Below are 27075 nucleotides of genomic sequence, written 5' to 3'. Positions count from 1 at the left end.
CAAGCGGAGGCTTTTTTGCGTCCTGGCAGGCGAGGCAGTGAGCGCGCTTTGGGGGCGGGGCGAAAGCGGAGCGGAGGCGTGGTGGGATGCGGAGCGGGAACCGGGGCTAGTCCCTCGTTCCCATTGGATAGTTGCGGTCACGTGACCACTCCTCCGCTCCCCTCAGCGCCGAAATTCAAACCTGCCTGTCTCCTGCAGAAGCGGCTGCTAAAGCCGCACTGATCACAGATGCAGGGGTAAGTGCATCTGCTCAGCACGGCCTGCTGTACCATGTCCCAGGCCTAAGCTTTCGTGCTTAGATATGAAGAGATATTACATGCATCTTAAAATATAATGTAAACACCATCGCATTGTTGAATGCTTTTACTCACTGCAACCATAGGTTACACTACAGAGTGGTACTGCATATTAAATATAAAGGCAGAAGACTTTTCTAATTAAGTTGGCCTGTCAAGTTTTACTCATTTGGGGCTCTATGTATTAAGACATTTTTCTGTCTGAAACGCACATATTATGGTGTATTTCTACTGTTTTAACATTTGATGCATATTGCGCTAGTACAGGTATTTCAAGTTAAAAAAATGCAAGATGCAAGTGCGTAAAGGTGACGTTGGAATCTGTAAAAAAAATATTCATCGAACCACACATTTTAAAAACAAATACATAGACACTGCCTAGCGTTGTGGTATATTTCAGTGCGAGTTACAACGAAGTAATAACTTTTTGCCTTTGAAGTGAATCTCACATACTAAAAGATTTTAGAATAAAAACATTTTAGAATCCGTGTTCCCAGGGGCTCCTATTCAATATTCTGTGAAGCCATTTTATCCTGTCCCAAGAAGATTTTAGTTCTATGTATGTGTATGGATCTGACATCTTCCTGGGCAAGAGGAAAATGGCTTCACAGCATATTACATGGAGGTGAAAGACATCTATGGAGTCTAACTCGTCTAAATCAAGATACTTGGATTAAAGTGCTATTGTTTGGTCCTAAACCAGGTTACACGTGAACAAGAGACTAGTGAGGTTTCAAAAGCTCCCTACACCAATATTCCATCTATGAAGAACTTTCATGATGATCCATCGCAAGGTATCATAATCTAGAAAGAAGGAATCTACATTTCCCCAGGAGCAGTATGGCTACAAGAACGTTTATCTATGTCCTGAAACCAACAAATGTGACCTTCACAGATGGGATTAAGTTGAAAACCATATGAATTTGACATAAAATCCATATGATCTTCTACTGATATACAGTACAGTGGATTTCACGGTGTGCAACATTGTCAGAGGGGGGGGGGGGGGGTAGGGAAGCTGAAAAGTCAGAACCATAACAATGTCTGAAATTCCACATTATGGTATTTAGGGATTTTTATGCGCGACTTAAAACGGGGCCAAAATATAGTAGTGACATATTTAGATGAATTGAAGTTGATGAATTGAAAGATATGAAAATAAGCAAAACCATTTAGAGATAACAAGTCACAGCACCAAGTACATTTTAGTTGAAAAATAATGCAGAAGAGACTTGAAATCATAGTGAATTTCAGCCGCATTTTGCAGATGAAATTTACTTATAGAGCCTTGAATGACTACATACAGTTCTATGTAGCTTTCCAGCAAAATGTGTTTCCTATTTCTTTATGTAAAAATAAATGTAATATTTCAACAAAATGAACTTTTATTTATTTTTTAGATCATCTAAACCACAATCTTTTTCACGTTCATCTGTGTCCACACTTAAAAACAAATTGCTGTTATGAATACTTGTGTTAATTTAATTTTTGCGGCAACATCAATGTTAAATCTTTAAAATGGTTTATAGGTTAGATTTTTCTTTGCTGATGACCATAAAATAATATATATATACTATATATATGTATTTACTGTATCAGTAATACTTAAGTATCACAAAAGTAACCTGTAAAACACAACCTGTTGCACTCACATTTCTAAGCTATATGAACGTCATCATTTATATATATATATATATATATATATATATATATATATATATATATATATATATATATATTTATTTTTTAAATAGTAATTTGGACAGATCATCAGTTAAATATATATGTTGATCACAGCCAAATCCCCCAATTAGGTAATCCAAGAGGAAAACAACACAGAAAAAGATCATTTATGGTTCAGTAGGATATACTGTAGCTCCTGGTGGACACGCCATATAATTAAGATTTTTGTATATTCAGTGTTTAAATATTTCGTTTTCAAGGTGTTTTATATGTTTTCTACAGTATTTGTCATCCTAATGGTGTGTAGCAGTGGTTTTTTTTTTTTTTTGGTTTATTTTCACATCAGCAGGTACAACCATGAAAGATGAATTTTCAAGGATTAATCCTACTAGGCGCAAAGTTCATCTTTCCTGTCTTGCCTTCAAATTCTTTATGGGCAAGCTCCCCAGCTATCTGAACAAGCTCCTCACCCCTACCACATGCAGCACTTATCATCTGAGATCTGACTCCAAAAGACTGTTCATGGTCCCACGGTTCAGCAAAGTATCCGGCCGCTCCTCCTTCTCTTACCGTGCACCCCAAAACTGGAACAATCTACCGGAGACTCTCAGAGCCGCCACCAGTCTAAATTCTTTCACAACTAAAGATGTCACACATTTTAATCTGGTCTGTAACTGCTACATACGTCTATAATTAAGTAATAATCCCCGAAGAACAGGGTATTACTGGCCAATAATGCCCTGGCTGGAAGAGTTGAAGGCCCGAGGCGAAGCGGGGAGAGAAGTGGGGGGGACTGTGATATTAACTACAACTAAATAAAAGGAAATACAAATTACCTTACAGTAGCACAGGCAATAGATGTGGTGAGAAATATTACTTTGTTGCAAGCAACAAAGTTACATGTTGGGACACAGCAGCTTCTGACAGCACTAGCAGCTGTCAGAGAGGGAGAGAGAAGCAGCTTGTGCTGCCGTGTTCAGTGTGCTCAGTGAGGAGAGGTGCAGAGGTGTTGCAGTTAAGTTTTAAACTTGCCGGTTGTTTTCTCAGCGCGAGCCCCTGCATCTCTGCTTTGATGTGAGTTGGCAAGTCGTCAAAACTTCTGACCAATCAGAGAGCAGGGATTTCAGTAATGCCCAGAATTTTACTGCTTTAGCCTATAATATATATTATCTCTAACTGTGCATGCAATGTCTTGTATATACTGTAATGTATACCCTGTTCACTTATGTAACTGTATTTGTAACCATGTATTATTTATCATCTTAACTCTATGCCCAGGACATACTTGAAGACGAGAGGTAACTCTCAATGTATTACTTCCTGGTAAAACATTTTATAAATAAAACAAATAAATACATATGCCAAAAAGGTGTTTTTTTTTGTTTGTTTTTTAGGATTGCAAAATAAGGTCAGATTGAACAAATGGATTTGGAGATTTTAAAACATGAGCTGGGTTAGGATTAGTTTTAATTTACTTTAAAAATTGTGAAAATTACTTGTATTTAAATCAGTAAACATTTTACTATCAGTTTACTTCGGTTCTTTTCTAGATCACAAATTGGATGTACAGTTTTATCAGCTGGAGAACCATAGATCTACATCAGCTACAACTGTGAAAAAGTCAATAGTAAGGTTATTTTGGTCTGGCCAAAACACAACTCAAAACTGTTCTAAGTCACTTTTAGGGTTACCAGACTACAGAGTTATTTTAACAGTGACATTTAAAAGCCTAAACTGATTAAGGCTTCATTTTTTGCTAGACATGCTGATTAAGTACTGTACTTTGGACTTTAGCTACCTGTTGTTCCAACATCCATTCTGTATTTTAATTCTCACATTGCAGCTTTCAGAACATAAGCTGTCATTTTAACCCTTTGAATTTTTGACTACTTCCCAAGGAGTTGCAAGCACTTCTAATTGTGAAGGTTTTGATACTGTATGGGACCAGAAAACGTTTTTTTTTTGTTTTTTTTTCAACTGTTAACTTTCCAAAAAATTACTCCTTCTCGTCAAACACAATATATCTCCTGTAACTTTTGCGGCTTAGCATATGCTTGACGTTACTTGTTCGTATTAGATTGATCTATCTTGTATTGCCCCAAACAAAAGCATCATTTATTCCAAGGGCAGTTTATTAAATATTGTGGGATAGATCAGGGGTGTTCAACTCTAGTTCTCAAGCAACCCCCAACAGGTTAGGTTTTCAGGATATTCCAGCTTCAGCACAGGTGGCTCAATCAGTCCCTGCTTATGGCGTAGATGGCTCAATCAGAGGCTCAGACTTCGACTGAGCCTCTTATTCAGCCACCTGTGCTGAAACAGAAGCCTGGAGCCCCTCAGCGACGGGGCACCTGACCGCAGGGACTAGGCTCCCCTCTCTTCCCTCCCCCTCCCCCACACCTTTGGTGCCAGTTCACGTGCTGCTTCCCCTCCCCCCTCCAGCTTGGCTGAATTGCATGCTGTTTCCCCTCCCCCAGTGTCACAGGGGGGCAGAGCTAAGCAGATTCAAAGGAGCGCAGGGGAGGGAGGGCAGTCTGGTCCCTGAAAAGAAGTTCTCGCCCACCCGTCCCTTTGTTTGGGTAATACCATTACAATCATATAATATATTGTACATTATGTTGTATTTTCTTCTTTTTCAGAAATAAGTATACATGGGAAGGATGCTGATCCAGGGAGTAATCTGATTGCCAATTCTTGGAGTCAGGAAGGAATTTATTTTCCCCCTTGTGTTATATCACTGGGGTTTTTTGTTTGCCTTCCTCTGGTTCAAAATACTATAGGTGAGGATACGGGATGGAGTATCTGTCTGGATTTGGCGTGGGTTGGACTTGATGGACGTATGTCTTTTCAACCTCATCTACTATGTAACTATGTCTGCCATGTTTGAGGTGGGCACTGCATGACATGTGTTTCCTACGTCACGGTTGCTGTTGGGGGGGGGAGGGTAGGTGCTCGTTAACCTTGTCAGCGGGGGCTCTATGGTGCACATAAACCCTAAAGCCTTGTGGTGTCTGGGGGTAGCGAGTGGGCAGAGCTCATTTGTGCGTGATTCCCTGGGCCCAGTATCGCTTAATGGCCGGGCCATCGGGGGCCCAGCTTGGTGGATGTGCGGGTCTTGGTTGGGGTGCCATCGGCCTTTACCCGGGGGGAGAGCACGGTGGCAGGGTTGGAACTTATCAGGGTTTATTTGTGTAAATAAAGCCGTGGCCTTTGTACCTCCAGACCTTTGTTGTGTGTTTATTTATATGTGGGTTGGGGAGGGAAGAGGAGCTTCCTCGCAGGCTCCAAGGTCATGGGATATCCTAAAACCCTGACTTGTTCGGGGTTGGGGAGGGCTGGAGTTGAGCACCCCTGGGATAGACAATGATCATCGTTCATTATTTGACTTGTCAGGGCTGAAGGCCCTTTAATGGTTGGATGGTTCCCAAGGCAATGGATGAATAGTACTTTAACATTTTATCACAGTGATGGGTCCTCGTCATTATCTGTGTTACACTCTAAACTGTTTTGTCCTATTGTGTATACTACATATTTAACAATGTTTTGGATGAATATAGGACAGTATGGTCCCTGTTCCATCTCTTGTTAGAGGTCACTTATCACCAGAGTTGGCCCACAATATAGGTATGTGGTTTGGTTGCATTGTGAATAAGCTTTTACGTATATGTCTTCTTCCATGTTAGGCACTAAATGGTTGTTCGTGCATTAGGCAAATCACTACAATTAAGAGTATGGAGTACAACAATTAAGGCTGAAGTAAAACATATTTAGTACCCTGAGGAATATCCTGGTTCTCCATGGCAGCAATGAGCTTCACCATTATTCTTATCAAAAACGACAATCAATCAGCCTTGAAAAATACGGCTGCTTATGTAAAAATATGAAGACCATTGAAAAAGTTTGACCATTTCTGCATGTTTTATAAAATTTAAATACTTGCATGTCAGTAAGTGCAGAGGCTAAACTTACACATAGGAACAAACGATTAGGGAGGGTGAGCCCCCAAACAAACTGACGTGTGCTGCAGAGTATAAATCCAGAAGTATACAGTCCATGTACTTAATGCATTCAGCTCCAGACAACAGGGAGTTAAGTTAGTAAATGTGTGTTACACAGTCAACATGACTTGACCCCTAGTGCAGGGATAAGCCTAGCGATCGGGTAAGGTTTGACCTTAGTGGTCTCTCAACCAACTACGGACCCCTGTAGTTGTAAACCCCGCATGAATGGCTATTTCCCCTGGGGATTTGAACAAAATAAAGTTATATATATAATAAATGTATATATATATATAAATATTCCACCGGGGGGAGTTGTATCACATAGAGAAAGGTGTGATGTCACATCCGGTTTGGGTCTCTACTTAAGGTATGTTTGTTAAGTGAATAGCACTCTTTGACAAAGCCCCATAGGGGTGAAACGCGTTAGAGCGCACAGGGGACTTATTCCCCTCTTTTATTCTATTTTTTGCTCATGGATTAATAAAGGCAATTTTGTTTAGCACAGTCCAGCCTCTACACTTTTTTGCTTGCAGTGCCCACTGATTCTCTTTCCTTGCAGAGGTTTTTTCGTTTACACTTACACATAATTTAACCATGTGTAAACCACAGAGATAAAACATAAGTGCCCATTTTAAAGGCATGATTAGTCTGAAATTCCTTTTATAATAGGGGAAGGGCCATTAAGGTTATTGTGGTCGCTTATTGTATAGGTGGTGCAATTTTGGAAACTATGTGCAGCTATGGAAATGTATCCTTTAATGTGCCATCTAAGATAGTCTAGTGTCATTGCTAATGTTTAATACGTTTTCTGCTGTCTGCAATTATATTTACCTATCTTTTTATAGCTCTCCATAGATGTCAGCTCACAGTTTGTCTTTTGGGGAGCATATTAAAACCCCTGCGGTTCTTCCTAGAAATAATTGCTTTGCTGCCTGTGAGGGTTACAAATTGGCTCCAGATCACTCAAAAATAGCTGAGCAGATGTTTAAAGCAGTTTTAAAATAGACCAACATGACTGTTCTAGTTTTACACAAGCGTTCAAGAACCAAGTCTCTTTTTCAGGTTGACTCCCAGTGCACACGATTTATGAGGTCTTGTATGATTGTCTAAAATCACATATATGAAGAGGTATTACAACGTGCAAGAAATTTCCATGTGTCAAGCAAATAAATATACTAGAAATTAGCCAGTTGTGATTAAGCAACATCACCGGTCTCACAGTGTGTATGAATCCTCCATAACATAAGAGAGTTATCTGTTTTTTTGTTTTTTAATTCACCAATTTAATTAAGAAACCTGGTGTGACTGGACTGTTTCCATTGCTTTAGGTATGGTAGCCACAAAACTAAACAAATTAATTGTTACATGTGCATTACAGAACCTTGGGGGGGGGGGGGGGGGGGAAGGATAACATGTAGCAGCTGTGTGAAGGGATTGTGCACGGATAAATTAATTCTTTAACTGAAATAATGTACAACAGATTTTTTTCATGGCTTTCTTCATGAACCTTTTCTAATAGTGAGGAAAAATACCAGCGCAAAAATTCACATAGTAAATCTTTAGTAACATAAGCAGTGCTACATAGGGAAATAACAGTGTTGCATTATATGAGATACATTGTTACTAGATTCCCATTGACATCACTAAAGGGTCTCAGTTTCCAAAAATAAATACATTTGCTAAACTGTAAGGCAGGGTGGCGAGTGTCCGCACACGGATAGATGGTAGTGCCGTAACCCTGATGAAGTAGCCGTAGCTACGAAACGCTTTGGAATAGATTGTGTGCTATTTCTTTATTCTACTGCTTGCTATAAATCTTTATTTAGCTTATTATTGCCTCTTTGGCCATTTGCTGCAAATTATTCAAACTATTCAAAAGACGCTGTTGATTCAAGTTCAACTACAACAGCTATGGTGCAGTCCAGGTGATCCAGCCTCCATCCACTTACATCTAGACGAAGGAGACACATGGAGTTCAATACTGAGGACCTGGAGCGGGTGCATTCCCTAACCGGAACTGATCTTTATCCACCGTGCTGTGGGCGCATGTTTGCTGTGACGATCGGGAGTGCGAGCCTTATGAGGTTGGACTTACCCTTCTTCTCCACCTGTAACGCGATTGTTTACACCACCGAGCCGGGAGCAGGTGCCTTCCCTACCATCTATCCGTGTGCGGACACTCACCACCCAGCCTTACAATTTGGCGAATTTCTTGTAACAATGTATCTCATATAATGCAACAATTATTTCCTTATGTAGCACTACTTATGTGCTGTTTTACTATACATTATATGTTTTTCTAATTACTAAAGATATATTATGTGAATTTTTGCGCTGGTATTTTTCCTCACTATTCCCTCTCACATCGATGTTTTGAGTCATCAATTTTTACTAGCTGCACTTTTTCCCATTTAGAGCCTCATTTCAGTAGCTATTGGGCTAATTGTTTAAATTCACTAATATACTCTATTCGGAGTTAACACTATATAATTTTGAGCACATCTTTAACTACTTTAACACCCGCGCTTATTGCAATTGCTTTGTTGAATTTCATGGATTCTGTTTCTTTGGGTGCAATGAAATGAATGAATTGCAATATGTACAGTACTGTGCTACTGTGTCAAGTTAAGGTGTTTAAAACCAAGAACTCTAAAATGCCATTTTCTGCACTCGCGTCTTAAGGCGGTAAGGTTGAAAGACATCCCGCGTCATAACATCGGTATTCCGATGTACACAATGCATGATTTGTTGAATAACGGTCGCTGCAGCTGTAGCACTATATTCGGGCCAATACAGTAATTATTGAATACTGCCAGAGTATGGTAGACATATGTAAAGGCTATCAATTTTGAAATCCACCAAAAATGCAGTGTAAGAAGACTTTGAAAGAGGCCAACGAATGAAGGTATTCCTCATGGAAATATATTTATTAGGGACAATAGAGTTTATTAAAGTTATTAGAGGATTCAAGTTTCCAATCTAATGTTCCATTCAGGTTCCCTTTTAGGGAGTAAATTATCCCAATCTGATTTTCTTTTAGCATATTCATTTCCAATATGATCTATCCCAAAGAACTTGATGCATTGTATGCCGCCCTTATGATATTGACATGTCTCGCTATGGGGGCTTCATGCTCCAAATTTCTTCTCTTCAGTTGTCTGCTTACCCACATATTTTGCACCACATTCACATGATCCTATATAAATGATCACTGATGTTCGTACTTTTATAAAGTGTATAATATCAAATATCATTGTTTTCTCATAGTTTGTAAAAATATTATTAGCTTCTATATACCGATATAGCTTACATATATAGCATTTATAAGGTTCTTTTGCTTGGGGAAATCCCCAAATGTTTCTAGGTGTTAGGGGTAATAGTGACTTTGTTAAGGATATATTTTAGATTTTGAAGTGAAACTTCTTTGCTGGCACCTACAGGGTTTTGATGGGGAAAATGTCCTTAATTGTCACAAAAACGCATGACGGAAGTGGCGTCATGATGCAGAAACGTCTGCGGGCCTCAGCACATGCCCAGAAGGATCATGAATGCGCAGAGGCCTCCGGTACGAATGCGCAGAAGGATCCTCGGGCCTCCGGTGCATCGTGCAAGCGCAGATGCCCCGGCGCGCATGCGCAGAAGGATCCCCGGGCCTCCGGTGCATCGCGCATGCGCAGATGCCCCGGTGCGCATGCGCAGAAGAATCCTCAGGCCTCCGGTGCATGCGCAGAGGCCTCCGGCACACATTTGCAGAGGCCTCAGGTGCACTTTGGAGATGTAGACCACACACACACACAGAAAGAGACACACACGGAATTCAGTTTGTATACATATAGAAGCTAAAATAGCTAAAACAGGGTGTGTGCGCCAAACACGCGAAATCAAACTTCTTTGCGTTTTGTCACTGAAATTGTGTTTTGATTTTTAATTAAAAACATCACCATCACAAAACAATTTCTGTGACAAAACAGTGGCAATAGACAAATAATTTTCACTTAAAATGCGCTAGCTCGGCACACACACCCTTTTTTTTTTTTTATTGTCTGCTTGTCGTCACTGGTTTTAATTGCAAAACTTTAGATTCTTGTCATCCTTCAAACTACACTGGCGACACACTTTATTCGAGCTCGGCTAGTCCCACGAATTCGGGTATACCCGGGTGTATTGAGGTTTGTGACTGTTTTCTGCCCGAGTGCATTGGGTTATTTTCCAGGCAGGGATTGAAGCATTTTATTCCCGCTGGCTGCAATACTGCACAGTATATATATATACACTGCATTACAATTCATGAATTTATGCCATCTGGTAGACACGCGAAGCATTGCAGCCTATTAAATCCTAATCATTATCATTTAACAGATCAGCCGCCCGTCAGCCAGGCATGAACCCAGGCTGGGAAGGCAAATGCAACGGGGCTTGTCAGAGGTGAGGAGCGGCGCATTCCAGGTATCTGCCAGGTACATACTGGGTATTTGCTCGAATAAAGTGTGTCGGTGCAGTATGCTCAACAGTCTCTCAAAAATATTTTTAATATTCATCCACTGTTTGTTGCAGGTACCAATAAGGTATATTGTGTTGTCCAGATGTCATGTGTTCTGTAAGACTACCTATCCCGGAGACAATTGGTCTATAAGGAGGGTAGATCAGATTCTTGTGGATTTACAGAGGACTACAGAATGTTGACACTTTGGGGAGGTAGATGGAGATAAAGAGAGATACACATACACACATATACACAGCAATGACTTTTTGTGATTCCTTTTCTGAGGATAAGCAAACAGTGTGTTTTTAACATTCATAGTAGGCAGTGTTACATTTTACCCCTTGAATCCGACGGCTTAGTCATTAAATTTGACTCATCGCAGATCTTTTAGAGCCGAATATCTAAATCAACTCAAATTGCCCCATGTCCATTTTCAAGTATTCTACATTGCGAGTCACTAGTTTTACTATAGCTCAATGTTTACACACATTTATTTCAGGAGTAAATTTACTTTTCACCTTTTTCCAATAGGCAGTTTGTCACATTTAGTTAGTAACTATTAGGCTAATATACAAAAGAGATACATGTCATTCACTCTCTTAGGGCAACTATAGATCATTTGTTTATTTTTGCTGTGAGCAGGGGGGCTATATTATACTTGGTACTATGCACTGGTGTATATGTGCATGATTGGATGTATAGCTATGTGTATCTACTGGAATTTATCATTTTAATTACTTCCCATAAGTAGGTTGTGTTGTATATCTACATGTATATTATGTTTTTTAGGAGATAACTATTTTATAATGCCATGTATTATTAAAATATATGTTTTATATCAAAAAACCTCTCTGCTGTCCTCCCGAGTGCAGGATTTAAGGGATAGCTTTTTCTTTTAGTGTATGACTTTTTGACTCTGCACCTGCTTCTGAATTGTGGAAGACTGTAGATAAGCATTTTCTTGAGTAGGGATAGCGTCTGTGTGAAAATATGTAATGCCATATTGTCTGAGCTTAATTACAGGTGTGCCGACTAGTATTCTAAAACTTGCCTTAACACGGCAGGGGTCTCTGGCAGTCCCATTCAGTTTTAATGTGACTGCCAGGGACACCCGCTGTTAATCCGATGGGCCATTAGTCTGTCTGCAGAAATGTCACTGAAATGTTGCAGCATGTACCCAGCATGTACCTGGGTCTTGTTGGTGATTGCCCCAGATGTGTTTTAGAATATTCGTCAGCACAACAGGATATAATTTGAAGCCTTGAAAAAACTTTTGTTCAGTTTTAGGAGCTCTAGAGTTAACGTTTTGTTCTCTCTGATCTTGCAGCCAAAATACAAAAACTATGATGTCGATATGAACTTGTATGGCCGGTGTTACTTGATCAGCATAGTTGTAAAGTTCAGTAAATCTGATTTTCATTTTAAAAGCAGTAATCTCCCTATTTTGACCTTTCCTTTTGTTGTACAGGGTGAGAACGAGAAGGGTCCCCTGGACCTGAACCGTGTCATCTTTAGCTCCAGGGACACCCCGGTTCCTAAAATATACTTACTGGTGAAGTTACAGACATTACTTCCTGGCTTTGCGCTGTGATTTAAATGGCCATCCAATAGGAAGCCGCAACAGATGATGTGGTGGCTTCCTATTAGTTTGCAGGTCCCATGAGATTTGAACAGCCATTTTGCTTCACCTAAAGGAGGTAGCGACAGTGGTAGCTTCCCCGTTTGAAATCTCGAAAATTAGGAGGTTCCCTGGAACTAAAAATAATACGGTTCAGCTTTGGAGGACCCATCAGGCCAAACGCTGTAAAGAAAATCAGTTTAGAAAATTGCCAAGAGTGCTGTTTTAACTACATAACTATCGCTGGGGTTCATCAAACCACAATGCGGGATATCACACACGGATCCGGTGTCGATGGCAGGCATGAGATAGGGGGGTTCATACCCAGCATCACAGCAACTAGGAATACAGATAAAAGCAAAGCAATTAAGAAAACATTGTTTAACAAAGCACTGTAGCAATCCTTTTAAACATTACAAGCCTCTTTCATGCAATCCTTTTCCCCAAAACTCAGGCAACAGCTGCTAACAAATTGTTCTCATCTTGATGAGTAAATGTAAGTGGCTTGTAATGTATGATTGTACAAGCTGCCAATATTTAAACCTACAGTAGGGTACATGTGGTTTAAATGTACCTTGGAGCCTGTTATGCATCAGATATACATTTGCATCAAAAACTTTTCTGAACTGCAATACCTTGATAAGTGTGTTTTTAAAGTGTGGGTCTACAATTGAGAATCATGTTTAATATCTTTGGTATACATTATGAGTGAGAGGAAGCATATATGTTGAGCATTCTAACTGGTGAGGCAATTTGCCTTTACAGCAAAGTAAGCAATATGGTATGTACTACGTCATTACACAGGTCTAATATTCCTTGCACTTTCCCAGTCACCACAAACGAACGCGTCTATACTATTGTTTGTGTTATGATTGTTTACTTAGAATAATAATGCCTAGAAGTACCTTGCTCTAGCAGCTGAGCAAGATTCACACCGTTGCAGTCACACTAACATCCACAATTTAACTCCATTTTATTAGAAGTATATTACTGCACAAATGTATAAAAATATGGCAGATAGCGTCATATCAATACTTTTTTTGTAAATTAATATATTTATAAAATTGACAGTAATTTGACATATAAACAACTGCACACACAAATGCTTGAGTGTGTAGATAAATATATTGAATATAATACTCTTAATGCAATATATAAATGTTATACTGTTATTTTCATATAAACTACTTTAGCTGTTGCACTGCTTCACAATGTTTTAAACAGCTCAAAATAACTTGACGTTGTAACATAATGATATGACTTGATAACAGTTCATCATAAATAAATATTACAAAAACTATCAAATATGGAAGTTTTTTTTTCCTTAAAAAAAATCCCTTCATTGGGATACATCTGTAACAGACAAACCCTACTTTTATTGTTTTGTATTTACGTTATGTGAATGCACTTATAGGCCTACAACATTGGTCCATTCCCTAGAAGAGCTATTACACTCTGTGATACATATACTGTATGGGTACTAACCAGGAGAACAGGGAAATCTGAGTCAAAAGGGTTTCATTGTTCGCTATTTTAAAAACTATGGGGGGGGGGGGGGGTCCTGATAATGTTTTGCCAATATGTTCTCTTATTGCACATTCTAATGTCACAAGGATTACTGGTAACAGATAACCTAACAATCAACAGAAGTAGTAGTGAGTGGGTTGTTACACAGTGTAGCTTCACACAAGCGTATTGCACATATCAATATAGCGAAAAGTACTTGATTATATATCCTTTTGAAGCTGCTTCACCAAATTGCCATTCACCCAATACTCACTGTCATGTATACACAGACTTTGCTTACAGGCAGCAACTAAAGGGCCGTTTCTTTTAAGTCATTCAGATTTGGCAATCGTGTTCGTTTTGTCCGGTTAAAAGGGAGCCCGTTCTGTCCACTCTTTGAAGCCAGCTGGTCAGGAAAGGGAGCTCCTTCGCTGGCCCCCCTATTTACAGGTGACACGTGCCAAACAGGTTCTGCCTGCCCTGGGATCTGAAGTCCCTGTCTGCTTTTTGGCTGAGGCTCCTGACGAAGGACACCTCCTCCACCACTGGAAGTCTGACCCATGGGGTGAATTCTAGCTTCTGGAAAGGAGGGTGTTTTAGGTGGCTGGTTTGGTAAAGGCTGAAAGCGAGGGTCTGGTGGAACCGAGTGGTTTGAGGACGAACATGGATGCAATAGCTTCCAAAGAGACTTTAAAGGCTGACTCTGCAAAGAAAGAGAACCCATGAGTGTACAGGTTGCAAAACATAGCTTAATTGACCCCATTGTAATACGTCATACAGTGGTTTAGGTGCAGACAAGGATTCTGGATAGTGACATGCAATTGAAAACAGAGGGCGTCTCACTTTTAGCTTCCTAGCCATTTTTACATAGTCTCCCTATAACTTTTTCCTGCTGCATTACACCGTTTGCACAGCTAGGCCTTGGCAAGGAAGCAGAGAATCAGTGGATGCAAAGTCGGTTGTATGAATTGTATTCCCTTGTATTGTTTACAGTTTTAGTAATATGGCCAGTGTATATGTTAACGTATAAAGTATATACATACATTTTGCTTGTAAATTGACTGTCCTGCAACATACAGTATTTTCAATTTTAAAGTGACAAATATGTCAGGCTCTCAAGAGAATAACTTACATGCAAGTGAACTTCTGTCATCTTGTCTGGGCGCCAGTCTTTCTGACGGCTGCTTTTATGGCTGGAAGAGTGAATATCTTTTTGTGCAGCCAGATGATCTTGACCTTCTGTACCAGGCATCTAAAGCGCAATAATAAAAAGAATGTATGATAAGGGAGCAAGACGTACAGTAGAAGCACCAGTGTCACCTTCTTGGCAGATTAGGTAGTTTTACTGAAGCAATGAGTTCAGTATGGCCTACTAATTAAACTGGGAGAATGGCACTGTACCTATAGAAACACATCTTGCTGTTTCCAAACAATGTTTAAAACTGAATTTTATGTACAAATCTGTATACAAATGTGGAAATCTTGGAAAGTTAGATATTCACATGTTATTTATTAAGTTGCGAAATGGCATTTCTCATGGAAATATTTGCTCAGAGATCTTGGCTTCCCCGGGCAGGTGAGATTGTGAATTCTAAATAGAGGGAGAGAAAAGAGGGGAAAATCTCCCTTATATAAATAACTCCAACATTCTTAACGTATTCAACTAGAAGTGGGATGTTTTCGGAGAAAAAATATGCATGCAAAAAATATGCATGATACAAGCAGAGAAATAAATGCAAATATATGCAACTATTTCAACTAATGTCCCCCTTCCCTGTGAGTTGATTAGGTTAAGTATTTTGGCGTTATACACAGAAAGAAGGATATTTTGTATAACACACACACACACACACACACACACACACACACACACACACACACACACACACACACACACACACACACACACACACACACACACACACACACACACACACACACACACCACACACACCACACACACCACACACACCACACACACCATTCTGTTTTCAAGCAATTCCATATGGCAAAATGCACAGTTAATGAATAGTTGTAACTTAGTAGCAGGCTTAACCCTTTTTAAAATGTCAATTCAGAATGTTAAGAGAATATATACTTAAGTGGCTTCATCTTGGGCATGTGATATCATTATTCACATTACAAGCATCAGAGAGGTTGTATAGTGTAATGTAATGTATTTTTTTTGCACTTTATCTCTGCATTTCGTTTTTGATTGCCACAAACCTGTCACTTTTTCCAATTGTTCTTCCTTGTTAATACATCTGCAGACTCTCAGACACTTGCAGAGTCAGTAATGACATTACAAGCCCAACTTCCCATTCAGACTCAGGCTGGTCTACTGCCTCGTAAGCCCCCGGCATGAGGCATTCAATGAGACACGGACACCAGAGGGTCTGCTTCATAATAAGGTAAGAATAAAATACCTTAAATGAGGGCTGTATACCTTTAAGGTGCAATTCCACGTAGCACCAGCATGAACAAATGTTAATGATAGTTTTAATGGATTAAAGCTGCAGTTCAGGCAATATCCTGCATGTGTATTTTTTTTTAATAAATCAGTTCTGTAGTAAGAAAAAAAAAAAAACTACTTTGAAAGACCAATTTTCTTGTATTCTATTTTAACAAGCATGCTTGTTCCTATAGCAACGATTTACATTCCCCATATTTAAAGATGTCGCCAAACTTTGCCGATCAATAGACGGAGAACGAATTGACCGACAGCTATGCAGTTCTTTAGGTAATTATAGATTGCCCACATGAAACTATTTAAGTAAAAAAATAAATTAAAAAAAAGAAAAGAAAAAAAGACAGAACTGCAGCTTTAATAAGGGATGTATTCAACAAGTTCCGAAGTGACCGATTGGAAAACTCCCATTCCCTTGAAGTGATCAGCCACTTCCCAGCTTATTGAAAAAGCCACATGGTGATTGACAGGTAAACCAGACAAGTATAAGTAGCTAGAAATAATTTGATAAATGTTTTTTTTCCATTAACATTGGTGACTCTGAAAATGGAGCCAATTGCTTAGATGGCTTACTCTGCTGGGACTACACCTTAAAGGCCCATACTGTACATACACATTCTTTAACATTATTATGTTACATTTTTAAAAAGGGTGTCGAGTCTGCCCTATAATGTAAACAAAAGAAAAAATATGAATTTAACATTCAGTATGTGCCACTGGCCTCATTTTCTTCAAGACTACTGCCAACATTAAAGAGTGGTCAAGCAAGGGACATTATTGCTAATGATTTCATCCCTTCAAAAAGTTCAGTTCAATGTTGCTCATTAGATTTCATCTTCGAACCCATTTTGAAAACCTGTCCAGCAAATGCTGGCACCTCCAGCACTGTAATATTAAGTGTTTAAAAAAAGAAGCAGATATCATGCAGGTTTGTCCCATTTGTCCCCCTGCCAAAGCATTTGCATGCTGTTAATGCTGTTGTTGAAAAGAAAGAGCAATTAGAAAGATGTTGCGAGCTAGTCCTTATGGTCATTTTAGGCCCTGTTAAGATGGGAACCAGTTTTATAAAGCCAAAGCTTGTGCACGGATGGAAACAATTCATAAGGTTTTCAGATCACGCAACTGAAAGCTTGTGCAAATAGACGGACTGGTGTGTGTGTGTGTATATATATATATATGCATATATATATATATATTATATATATAGATCTCCATAACAGAATAGGAATGCAGCACACCCATCAGTTAATGTTTTATTTGCAGGTGTCAACAGGTGCCGAAACGACGACAATTGTGCTCTATTTCAGATATATATCTGTATATCTATATATCTATATATCTATATATATATATCATAAACATACATTTTTTTCAATCTGGAAATGTGACTGGAAAGGTCATTTTACATTTTTGCTGTGTAAATACACATTTTGCACGATTTTTGAAGTAGATTTACGATATTGGCTTTAATAAGGTGGAGCTTTCGCAACAAAGACACTATTGCAAGTTAGGCATCAGTAATAATGGTGGCTCCTTTAAAAATGACCTAAATAGTGTTATTATTTAAACATACATTTGTTGTATGGAGTATATTTAAAAAAAGAAAAAGTACACATGCTGCACTGTCAAATGGTAGGGAGTATCTTTATATACTTCAAGTTGTCCGATGCTAAAGAAAATAGAAGTAACCAGGGTCTTCAGACCATATTCATTGTAATTTTATAGTACTGTAATTCAAAGTAATAATGTATGTTTCCTCGTTATTTGGGTGTAGTTGTACTATTTATGTATAAAGGGAGGTAGCGATAACTAGAGGGAAGCGGCAGTCTGCAAGTAAATTCTTGAGACCGCCAGCGTAGAAATATCAAACAGATGGAGGTATGTAGCTATACTCAATAACATTTTGTATTGCTGCATATTAATATTGAGGGTCGTGCAGCATGAATAGGTAATGCACCTTTAAATGCTATGAGGAGCAGTAACGCAGATCAGCAGCTGAGACTGCTTTATGATCAGATTTTGCAGCCGGGAGCTGCTTTGTGCTCTGCGGTTCTGCAAATTTACAAAGGATTTATCAAACTGGCCCAAGACGCAGCTAAGAGGAAGAGAAAGGAAGCCTTCATCAAAACCAAAATCCATGCTCTTTCATGTGACGGGAAAGGTTTTAATGTTTTATTGCCAGCTTATTTAAAAAAAAATAATACCATCGGTAGATTGACTACAGGCAGCTTTTTCAAAGAAGAACTATGCTTTAAATGGTTCTTTGAACTAAAAAGAGGAAAGAGGCTTTTCTTGATGCTTGGTTTCTCGTTGTCAGTGGAGTCTGTCTGCAATATAAGATACAAATAAACTAAATGTACAGCTATAAGTCTATGAAGCCTATTCAGTAAACTCCGTTAAGTGCATAGATTTGCAACTCGCCATATTTATTAAGCAAGTATTTATATGTCCAAACCGTGCAAAGAAAGGACATTTATTGCCCAATGTGGTTCGGGCTACGCGATTCTGTGCAATCTGCAAAGAGATTAACTTGTGCTCCACATGGGGAGGTACCCCAGATACCCATTTTGAGGGTGGTGAGATTTCTGGCCATGACTTTCCGAGCGATCTGCGATCTCGCATGCAAATAAGATGTCTTAATGAATATGGCGAAAGTGACAGATTTTAACAGTGTCAAATTGCATGGCATTTTCGGCCGATTTTGCATTGACAATATTGGAGTTTAATGAATAGGCCCCCTATGTATCATGCTCCCATACTGTCATTTAAAACATCATTTGGCATAGTTAAAAATAATTGCTGCAAAAGTTACAAATTATACATTATACATTACATATTATACATTACATATTATACATATTTTGCATACTGTATGCAAATATAACACATCATTGCTGGGCTGTTTTAAGAATTTAGGTTCCTATCCACACAACCCTTTGTATCCTTTAAAAATGCACGTGTTGGCACCAGTTTGCTCTGCGATGCGGTTCTGGTGGATTTTAATTGCAATTGGGATGAAAATACATAATCTACAATGAATATTATTAACTGAATTGAGGTGTCCTGCACATATGAAATCTGCCAGAGATTTCCTCTTTCCCGATCTCTCCTTAAACGTGTATTTCTCTTTATTTGGTCAAAGATTATTTTTGTACAAAATTTGATCTCATGAAAGCTAAAATAGTTGCCGATAACTGGTAAAAGTGACATTATTGAAGAGTGCATTTGCGTCCTACTGGCACAATCCATTATCAATGTTATTGATTGGGATGGGGGACATTTTTTTTTTTACTATTAATATTTCCAAAAACAGGGAGCTCCCAGATTTATGACTGATGCAGTTATGTACCAGGAGCTTTAACAGTTACAATAATGTAATAAATAGAACATTTACCAAAGTCCAATTCAATTTCAGTAGAATTTTGAAAAAGTGACATATTAAGTAGAGTTTGGGATGTATTATTGATGGAACAAATGAACCAGTATGACCAACAATACTAACGAAAAGTTTCTGGGGATATGGAATCTTTGAATAGAGAAATCTAATGAATCTATTGTTTAGAGATGAGTCAAGTGTCATCAATCTCTACTACTCACTGTGGGGCTCTTCACCCCTTATTTGATATCCCATATTATGGCTACAATGTGAGCATCTATGCCTATACACTGCATGCCAATTTCTTAGAAGATATATTACTTGCTGGACGTTTTGCTATATTGCAATCATTATCCTGATATTGGAAGCACCTATTGGGGATTTACTTCCCATCTTTACTGTTACTCAATCTCTACTAGGACTAGAGGAAAATTGAATACCGGATCTTGAGCTATAGTTATTATTAATAAGAAAGAGAAAATAATCACCTAAACGTATTTCTCGTAAGCCTATCCCAAAATGCCTCCCCTTCCCATTCCTTTGATATCATTATTAATTAACCTTTGGTTTATAATTGTATCCCCTTTCGCTTTTTTTCTGTACTCCCAACAAAATTTGTGAAAACTTTAATAAATATTACGTTTCAAAAATAAATTTAACAAAAGTACAGTACATTACTCAGACTTGGTGTAGTATTCTTTACATTGCGCTGTAAAAACAAAAAGCTTAACAAACATGTATAATGAGGAGCATTACAATTTGAGGAAAACAATGTGTAAATTAATACATACATAATCCAACATGTGACTTACGTTTTGAGATTTCTTCTTTTTCTTTTTTATGACTCTAAAAAAACCTTGTTTTTCCTTGTCTTTCAGTTGTTCAGAATGGCTTTTTTCTGCACCTTTCCTGGAGGTTCAAATAAAAAAACATATTAGATAAAATATTATATGCTTTTACATTTTTTAGAAGCATGGTTATGAAACAGAGGCAAGTAAATGATTGGTGTTTAATATCCTTCCTTAGTGGAACTGGTGGTCAAACTAATTGTATTATCTACACAGTTCAAATAAGAATTTCTATATCACCATGTCACAGACCTGTCACAGACCTGTCTCAGACACGCGTATGTGTTCACCTGTGTGTACAGGACCATAATGTTTTTTGTATCTGATTTTGTGCCTGGACGCTGCCCCGAGTGAATAAATAGTTAACAATGAAGAGCCCCAAAACACAGGTCTACATACAAGGTCTACTGGCTCAGTAGTTGCATATGCAGATATTCTGTACAAGTTGTTCAAGGAAATAGATTAACGATGTAAAGCCGTTACTTTAAAATGAGGACACTAAAAAAGTGACACTTCTCGATTCTTTATATTTTTAATCTGGTGTTAAAAACAAGTTTACAAATCACATGGAATTATGCATGAAGCGGTTTTGATTTCTCTACATATTAAGAAGGGTTTTCTTCTCAGTGGAGGCCAAGGTTGCCAAATGTCCCAAATTTAGCAGGACTGTTCTGAATTTGTAGAGTATTTCAACATAAGCTGCTCAGTAAAGTAACCAAATTTGGAGAACAGTTTGACCTTTTTATGCCTTTGACTGAGTTAGTAGTGGGCATGTGTAGACTGGATTTGAGGTAGGACAGAAGTCTTAAAGAGGTTGTGGAGTGGTAAAAGCAGGGAAAGAGTGTTCTAGTCCCCGACCACTACAAGACACTGTTTTACGGTGGACTTTAAAAGAGGGAAATAACGACACTTATTCATGATTATTGATAAACTTTGGCAACCCTAATGGAAACTACGACTGGAGAGTGCTTGTCAGTCAAGTGTATAGTCTACTCTTAAGTCTCCCTGTCAGAGGACCATTAAAATAAGAGGAAGGAAAGCTCTCATTTAACACAGCTGCATTACACAAAAGCTAGAGGAGATCAAACCACTCCCATTTTCTGGATTACAATATTCAGAAACCGCCATGTTAAATTATTTTCAAATACAAATAGGTGCCTGATTTTTTAAAAGGTATAAATCACAAAGGATCCTTAACTCCAAGGGTGCCGCATGATGTAACTAGTACCACATTATGTGGTCTGGCACACTAAGGCCCCCATGACTTAGTATCTCCATCATATTCCATTTGCTTTTTTTCTAGGGGAGATCGTGTGCTGCACTCCGGTGCACTGAATGCAATCTGGCTGTCTCAGGAACAAAAGAGGAGGAGGAGGAGGACTGCTCTTCTGTTCTGTCATCGATGATTGCAACGTGCTCTCTGGTGCCCAGCCCTTCCAGTACTGAAATGGTTCAATGTGCCATTGACATTGGTGAATTTTAGTGGGAGTGTACCTTTAAGGGAGTTCAACATTGCTCCTTTTTTCTTCTTCAAATGCATTAGAGTTGCACAAAAGAGAACATAGTAAATTATTGACAGCATTAACTTAGCGGTTATGTCAGGAATCCCATGAGTAATTACTGTAAAGAGTCCTAGGTCAGTGACCTTATTTTGAAGCTTCCCTTCCCAACATGAGGAAAACATACCTAATCCTTAGAAACGCTAAACTCCTTTTAAATCAGGACAAATAATTTGACGTTCTCTAAATGTGTAACAGACGTTATTTGTCCTGAGGTTAATGGCATATTAGAGGTTATTAACATAGGCTTAATATCACTTTATTTCAGGATCACGCTATGTAATCATCAAATAATGTGACGTCTTGGCGTTACTATCAGCCACACACTTGAATAGGGTTATTGGATTAGAGGAGATATTTGGGAAATAACATAGGAAAATAAATACAGTCCTTAAATTATACCCAAACCTGGTGTTACACCCAGCTGCACACTGAAGTACGACTTTTGCCCATTACTTTTGCCCTATTTCAAAGTCTGTATGGGCGTAACTCCAAGGTTAGGTAGGACCTAAATAACATAACTTTTTGGGGGCAAGTTAACTTGAGCTTTGGGTAACGGATTCTTATGCTAGAGCAGGAGTGGCCAACTCCAGTCCTCAAGAGCCACCAACAGGTTTTCAGGATATCCCAGCTTCAGCACAGGCGGCTTAATCAGTCGTTGACAGCCACCTGTGCTGAAGCAGGGATATCATGAAAACCTGACCTGTTAGTGGCCCTTGAGGATTGAAGTTGGCCACTTCTGTGCTAGAGGCTCATTAGCAATAATGTGCATTCCACTTTGCCTACAGTAACTGCATTGTTTATATTGCTAGCCCTTTAATGTGAAGTTCACATAAGTTAATGTTACATTACTTCTTTAGTAATCCATTCGTTGAGGCTTCCTAATGGCCCATTCTTTGGCGAGACATTTTAGAGGAGAACACGACACCTAGCCTATGTAGTGGAAGGTTTCAATAAAAATTAACCACAGCATACTGAAAAGGGCCCATAGTTTCTGTGTAACGTGTGTACAGTATTTGGACTTTCATAGCCTTAATGTCATTGAGAGAAACTTACGCTATTGCCATCACAACACTGACCGGTATCTGTTCACAAAATACCAGGAACCATTTTGATACAACGGTTATGAGAATCAGAACAGCAGCACCAAATGTATATATTATTTATATTGCAGTTTTATAGGCTTGATGTAGAAAACAAAAACAAAAAGGCACAGTAAGTATCTGAACAGCTCATAATGTGACATTGAGGAAAGTAAAGGGAAAGAACGTTCTATTTTCCACATAGGCCTACATTAACTACTTCATCATTTAAGGCTTTAGTAACACAATGCAATGCGTTACTGGTTCTTTCAACAGCCTCCTCAGGGCTGATTCACACCGCTTCAATACCAAAGCAAAGATACCGACATCTATGGCTTCCATCGCAGCTTACAGCTTGATTCACACCTCTTCAACACCGGGACAGAAACGCCAGCTCCTCTGTTTTTTTTCATCGCAGGTAACAGATGATCCATCGCAGGGTCAAGACAGAAACGCTGACATCTGCGGCTCCACTGCAGCTCTTGGATTGTTATCAGACATGACTATAACTTCTGCTACACTGAGTAGCAATCCACCATTGCGTGATACGAATATACCAACAGTACTTCTCTATATTGGTCTCCTTCCTTTATTTCAGAAGTCTACCAAGATTGCCTATTCAAACATATTTCATACCAATATACAGAGACTATTTATTAGTTATATTGTCTAGGTTTGCGCCCTATGTTATTATACATATATATATTTTATTTTAAAACACAATCACATAGAAGGATAATTATACTGTATGCACACATATATGCACACATGTTGCCAGTCACAATGGTATAACAATATATACCTATTACAAATGATATACCCATGCACAAATCATATTTGCCTCTCTACAAAAAACAGGAGCATGCTGAGGATTCCACGTAGATACAGTATGAGGAATGGAGACACTCACCAGTGATCAAAAGTAGTCTGTCTTTTTGAGTGGTTAGTTCCCCCAGAGCTGTCGCCTGGGTGTGAAGTACCACGATTTGACACACTGTTTTCATGAAATGTGCCCTCTGGACGTGGTGATGGAACTAAGTCAAGAATTGAAAATGTTTGTTAATAGCTTGCAGGTCCATATATTTAAATACAATAAGAATGAAAACAATGTACTTAGAAGTACTGTACATCTCAAGTGTCATTTTGATTCCTAAACCTCTTACAATCCTTAAAACTGTGTTTAAAGGACAAGTTCACAATGGTTTCATTGTCACTCCCTAATACACCTAAACAAGGGGCTCTTGGGAGCAGGATCTTGGTTCAAAAGATGAAAAGTTCAGATTTCACTGTACATTATCTAATCAATAAGGAGGACGTGGTTATGACATGCTGTGCTCTCCGTATTCATTGCCTTTCACAGCTCCCTTCTATCTTTGTATGATCAAAGCTCCTTATTTCCTGAAGCTTACGATACCAGTGGTAAGACCCGCATGCTATAAATACATAAAAATGTTATTTTTTGTTTTCTATTTTAGAGGGGGTTTCTTTTATACTTAACGGAGCAGCCCCCTCTCCCACTCCCCCCTTTTCCACACATACACTGGCGACACACTTTATTCGAGCTCGGCTAGTCCCACTAATTCGGGTATACCCGGGTGTATTGAGGTTTGTGACTGTTTTCTGCCCGAGTGCATTGAGTTATTTTCCAGACAGGGATTGAAGCATTTTATTCCCGCTGGCTGCAATACTGCACAGTATATATATATATATACTGCATTACAATTCATGAATTTATGCCATCTGGTAGACACGCGGAGCATTGCAGCCTATTAAATCCTAATCATTATCATTTAACAGATCAGCCGCCCATCAGCCAGGCTGGGAAGGCAAATGCAACGGGGCTTGTCAGAGGTGAGGAGCGGCGCATTCCAGGTATCTGCCAGGTACATACTGGGTATTTGCTCGAATAAAGTGTATGTATCTCAGGAACAAAGAGGTCACTGGAGCTGAAATTGCTACCATCAATAAATGCTAAATACTCTAGCTCTTTAGGCAACCATCAAAACAATGACATATCTCCTGAAATAGAGACTGGAGCTGGAGCCTGTGAATGCCCAATAGACTGCATAAGACTACCAGCCAGATTTACTAATACTTACTTTGCTTCTTTTGCTGCGTTAATGTAAATCATATTATTTTTTTTATTTTTTTTATAAAATCCCCAACATTGCAGGTCTGTTTGTCTTACAGAAGTTTAATAGAAAACGAAATGAGAATCTGGAGAAGAAAGAAGAGGTGCTTTCCAAACTAAAGGCTCCATCTCTGGTTTGTTTTTATATGGCTTGCAAAATTAACCATAAAAACGACAACTTTTGTAGGGTCACTAGTTATTTTAGGCTCCTGTATATTCTACTGTACATGCTGCCATCATGAACAGCATGGATACACTTGAATGAACCATATACTGTGTCTTCCGGCGACAAAATATATCTGGGATAGCATTACTGTGTACGGTATATGGGCCTAAATAAGAGTACGGGGGCCCCACCTTCCGTGGGTTAAAACTGACCTTGTAGCGCTCTACCATCTCAGGGATGCCTTGTGGAAAAGCTACAAAGTAACTGGCACTACCAAGGATCTCAATCACTACAGATGCCTGCGAAACATGTGCACAAGGCAAACAAGGCACGCAAAAGCACAATATTACTCTGACAACCTTCTCCATTATACATCAAACCCAGCTAACTTCTGGAAGGTTATCAACAATATATTCTACCCTTCTAGCCATCAACAACCAAGTAATATCACTAATGGGGATATTAATCTGACAAATCCCACTGACATTGCAAATGCATTCAATGATTACTTTGTGGGGTGTGCTACTAACTTATTAGCGAAACGCAAACCACAAACATGAACCTCCTTCTGAGAGTACTCCTATAGCCCCCCCTCTCCCAACACTGATCACAATTTTCAATTTGTCCCAGTATCCGAAGAGGACTAAGCAGCCAATGTGGACCTGACTTACTGCAATCTAAGTTCCTAAGACTTGGTGCCCCAGCCATTGCCAAACCAATTGCTTCCATAGTAAACTCTATTCTGTCTGCAGGCCATATCCCTAAGACCTGGAAAACTCCCAGAGTTGTCCCAGTCTTCAAAAGTGGGGACAAAAACACTGTCTCAAACTACAGGCCAATCTCACTCCTCCCAATTCTATCCAAAGTCATGGAAAAATGTGTTCACTCCCAATTAAGCGACTACTATCCCAAGACAAATTTCCCCAGCCAATTCCAATCTGGCTTTTGCCTCAAACACTCCACAGTAACTACCCTGCTAACATTTTGCAATGAAATCCTGTGTGGAATGGAACTGGGACAACTCACTGGTGCAATAGTCCTAGGTTTTGCAAAGGCTTTTGATACCGTTGATCATGTTATCTTGCTTAACAAACTCCAGTGCTCTGGAATAGGGAAGCATGCTTTAAACTGGCTTCATTCCTACCTATCAGTTAGATCCCAACATGTGTCCATCTCAGGCTCTAACTCCAACCCCTTGGATATCACCTGTGGTGTCCCGCAAGGCTCTATTCTAGAGCCCCTACTTTTCTTAGTGTTCATCAATGATCTTCCCACATCTTGTAAGGAAGCCTCAATACACATGTATGCAGATGACACAATCCTATATGCACACAGCCATAGCCTCTCTGACCTTCAACACATACTTCAGTCTGACTTTGAGACTCGAAAACTGGATTTCCCAAAACAAACTGTTTTTAAAAACTGACAAAACTAACAATGGTATTTGGGACCAAGACTACATTTTTAAAGCTTCCAGTGACTGAGCTCCAGATTATAACCAACGCTAACACCACCCTAACCCCTGACACTAGTTTTAAATACCTGGGCATATGGTTTGATTCCCACTTAACATTCGGGACGCACATTGATACCCTGACAACCAAGACCTATGCCAAACTAGGGGTACTTTACAGGAACAAATCCTCCCTAAGCCTGCTGGTCAGAAAGCATATTGCACAGCAGATGCTAATGTCAATTATCGACTATGGGGACATAGTATATGGCTTGGCACCACAAACCCACCATAGCAAACTTGATACCCTCTACAATTCAATATACTGTTTTGTTCTCCAGTGCAACTACAACACACATCACTGCGAAATGCTCAAAGTACTAGATTGGTCATCACTTGAGTCTAG

The 27075-nt window shown here is 39.1% G+C and overlaps 1 protein-coding gene across 8 annotated transcripts in view; it reads right to left on the bottom strand.

Moving 5' to 3' along the window:
• Positions 1-13037: 13037 nt before the first annotated feature.
• The window catches only part of CDKL5 (cyclin dependent kinase like 5), a 279679-nt gene continuing 265641 nt past the window's right edge, over positions 13038-27075 (bottom strand). For 6 of the 8 annotated variants that reach the window (XM_075594278.1, XM_075594274.1, XM_075594273.1 and 3 more), the window contains 5 exons: positions 23830-23953; positions 20243-20339; positions 18259-18381; positions 14720-14839; positions 13038-14290 (listed from right to left, as the gene is read on the bottom strand). In XM_075594278.1, the coding sequence (XP_075450393.1) occupies positions 13898-14290; positions 14720-14839; positions 18259-18381; positions 20243-20339; positions 23830-23953 (857 nt within the window). In that variant the 3' untranslated portion in view covers positions 13038-13897. The other 2 variants (XM_075594279.1, XM_075594281.1) reach the window with 2 other exon arrangements.

The sequence above is a fragment of the Ascaphus truei genome, chromosome 3 (assembly GCF_040206685.1).
Source record: "Ascaphus truei isolate aAscTru1 chromosome 3, aAscTru1.hap1, whole genome shotgun sequence".
NCBI classification, from domain to species: domain Eukaryota; kingdom Metazoa; phylum Chordata; class Amphibia; order Anura; family Ascaphidae; genus Ascaphus; species Ascaphus truei.
This window is presented reverse-complemented; position numbering and strand designations above follow the sequence as displayed.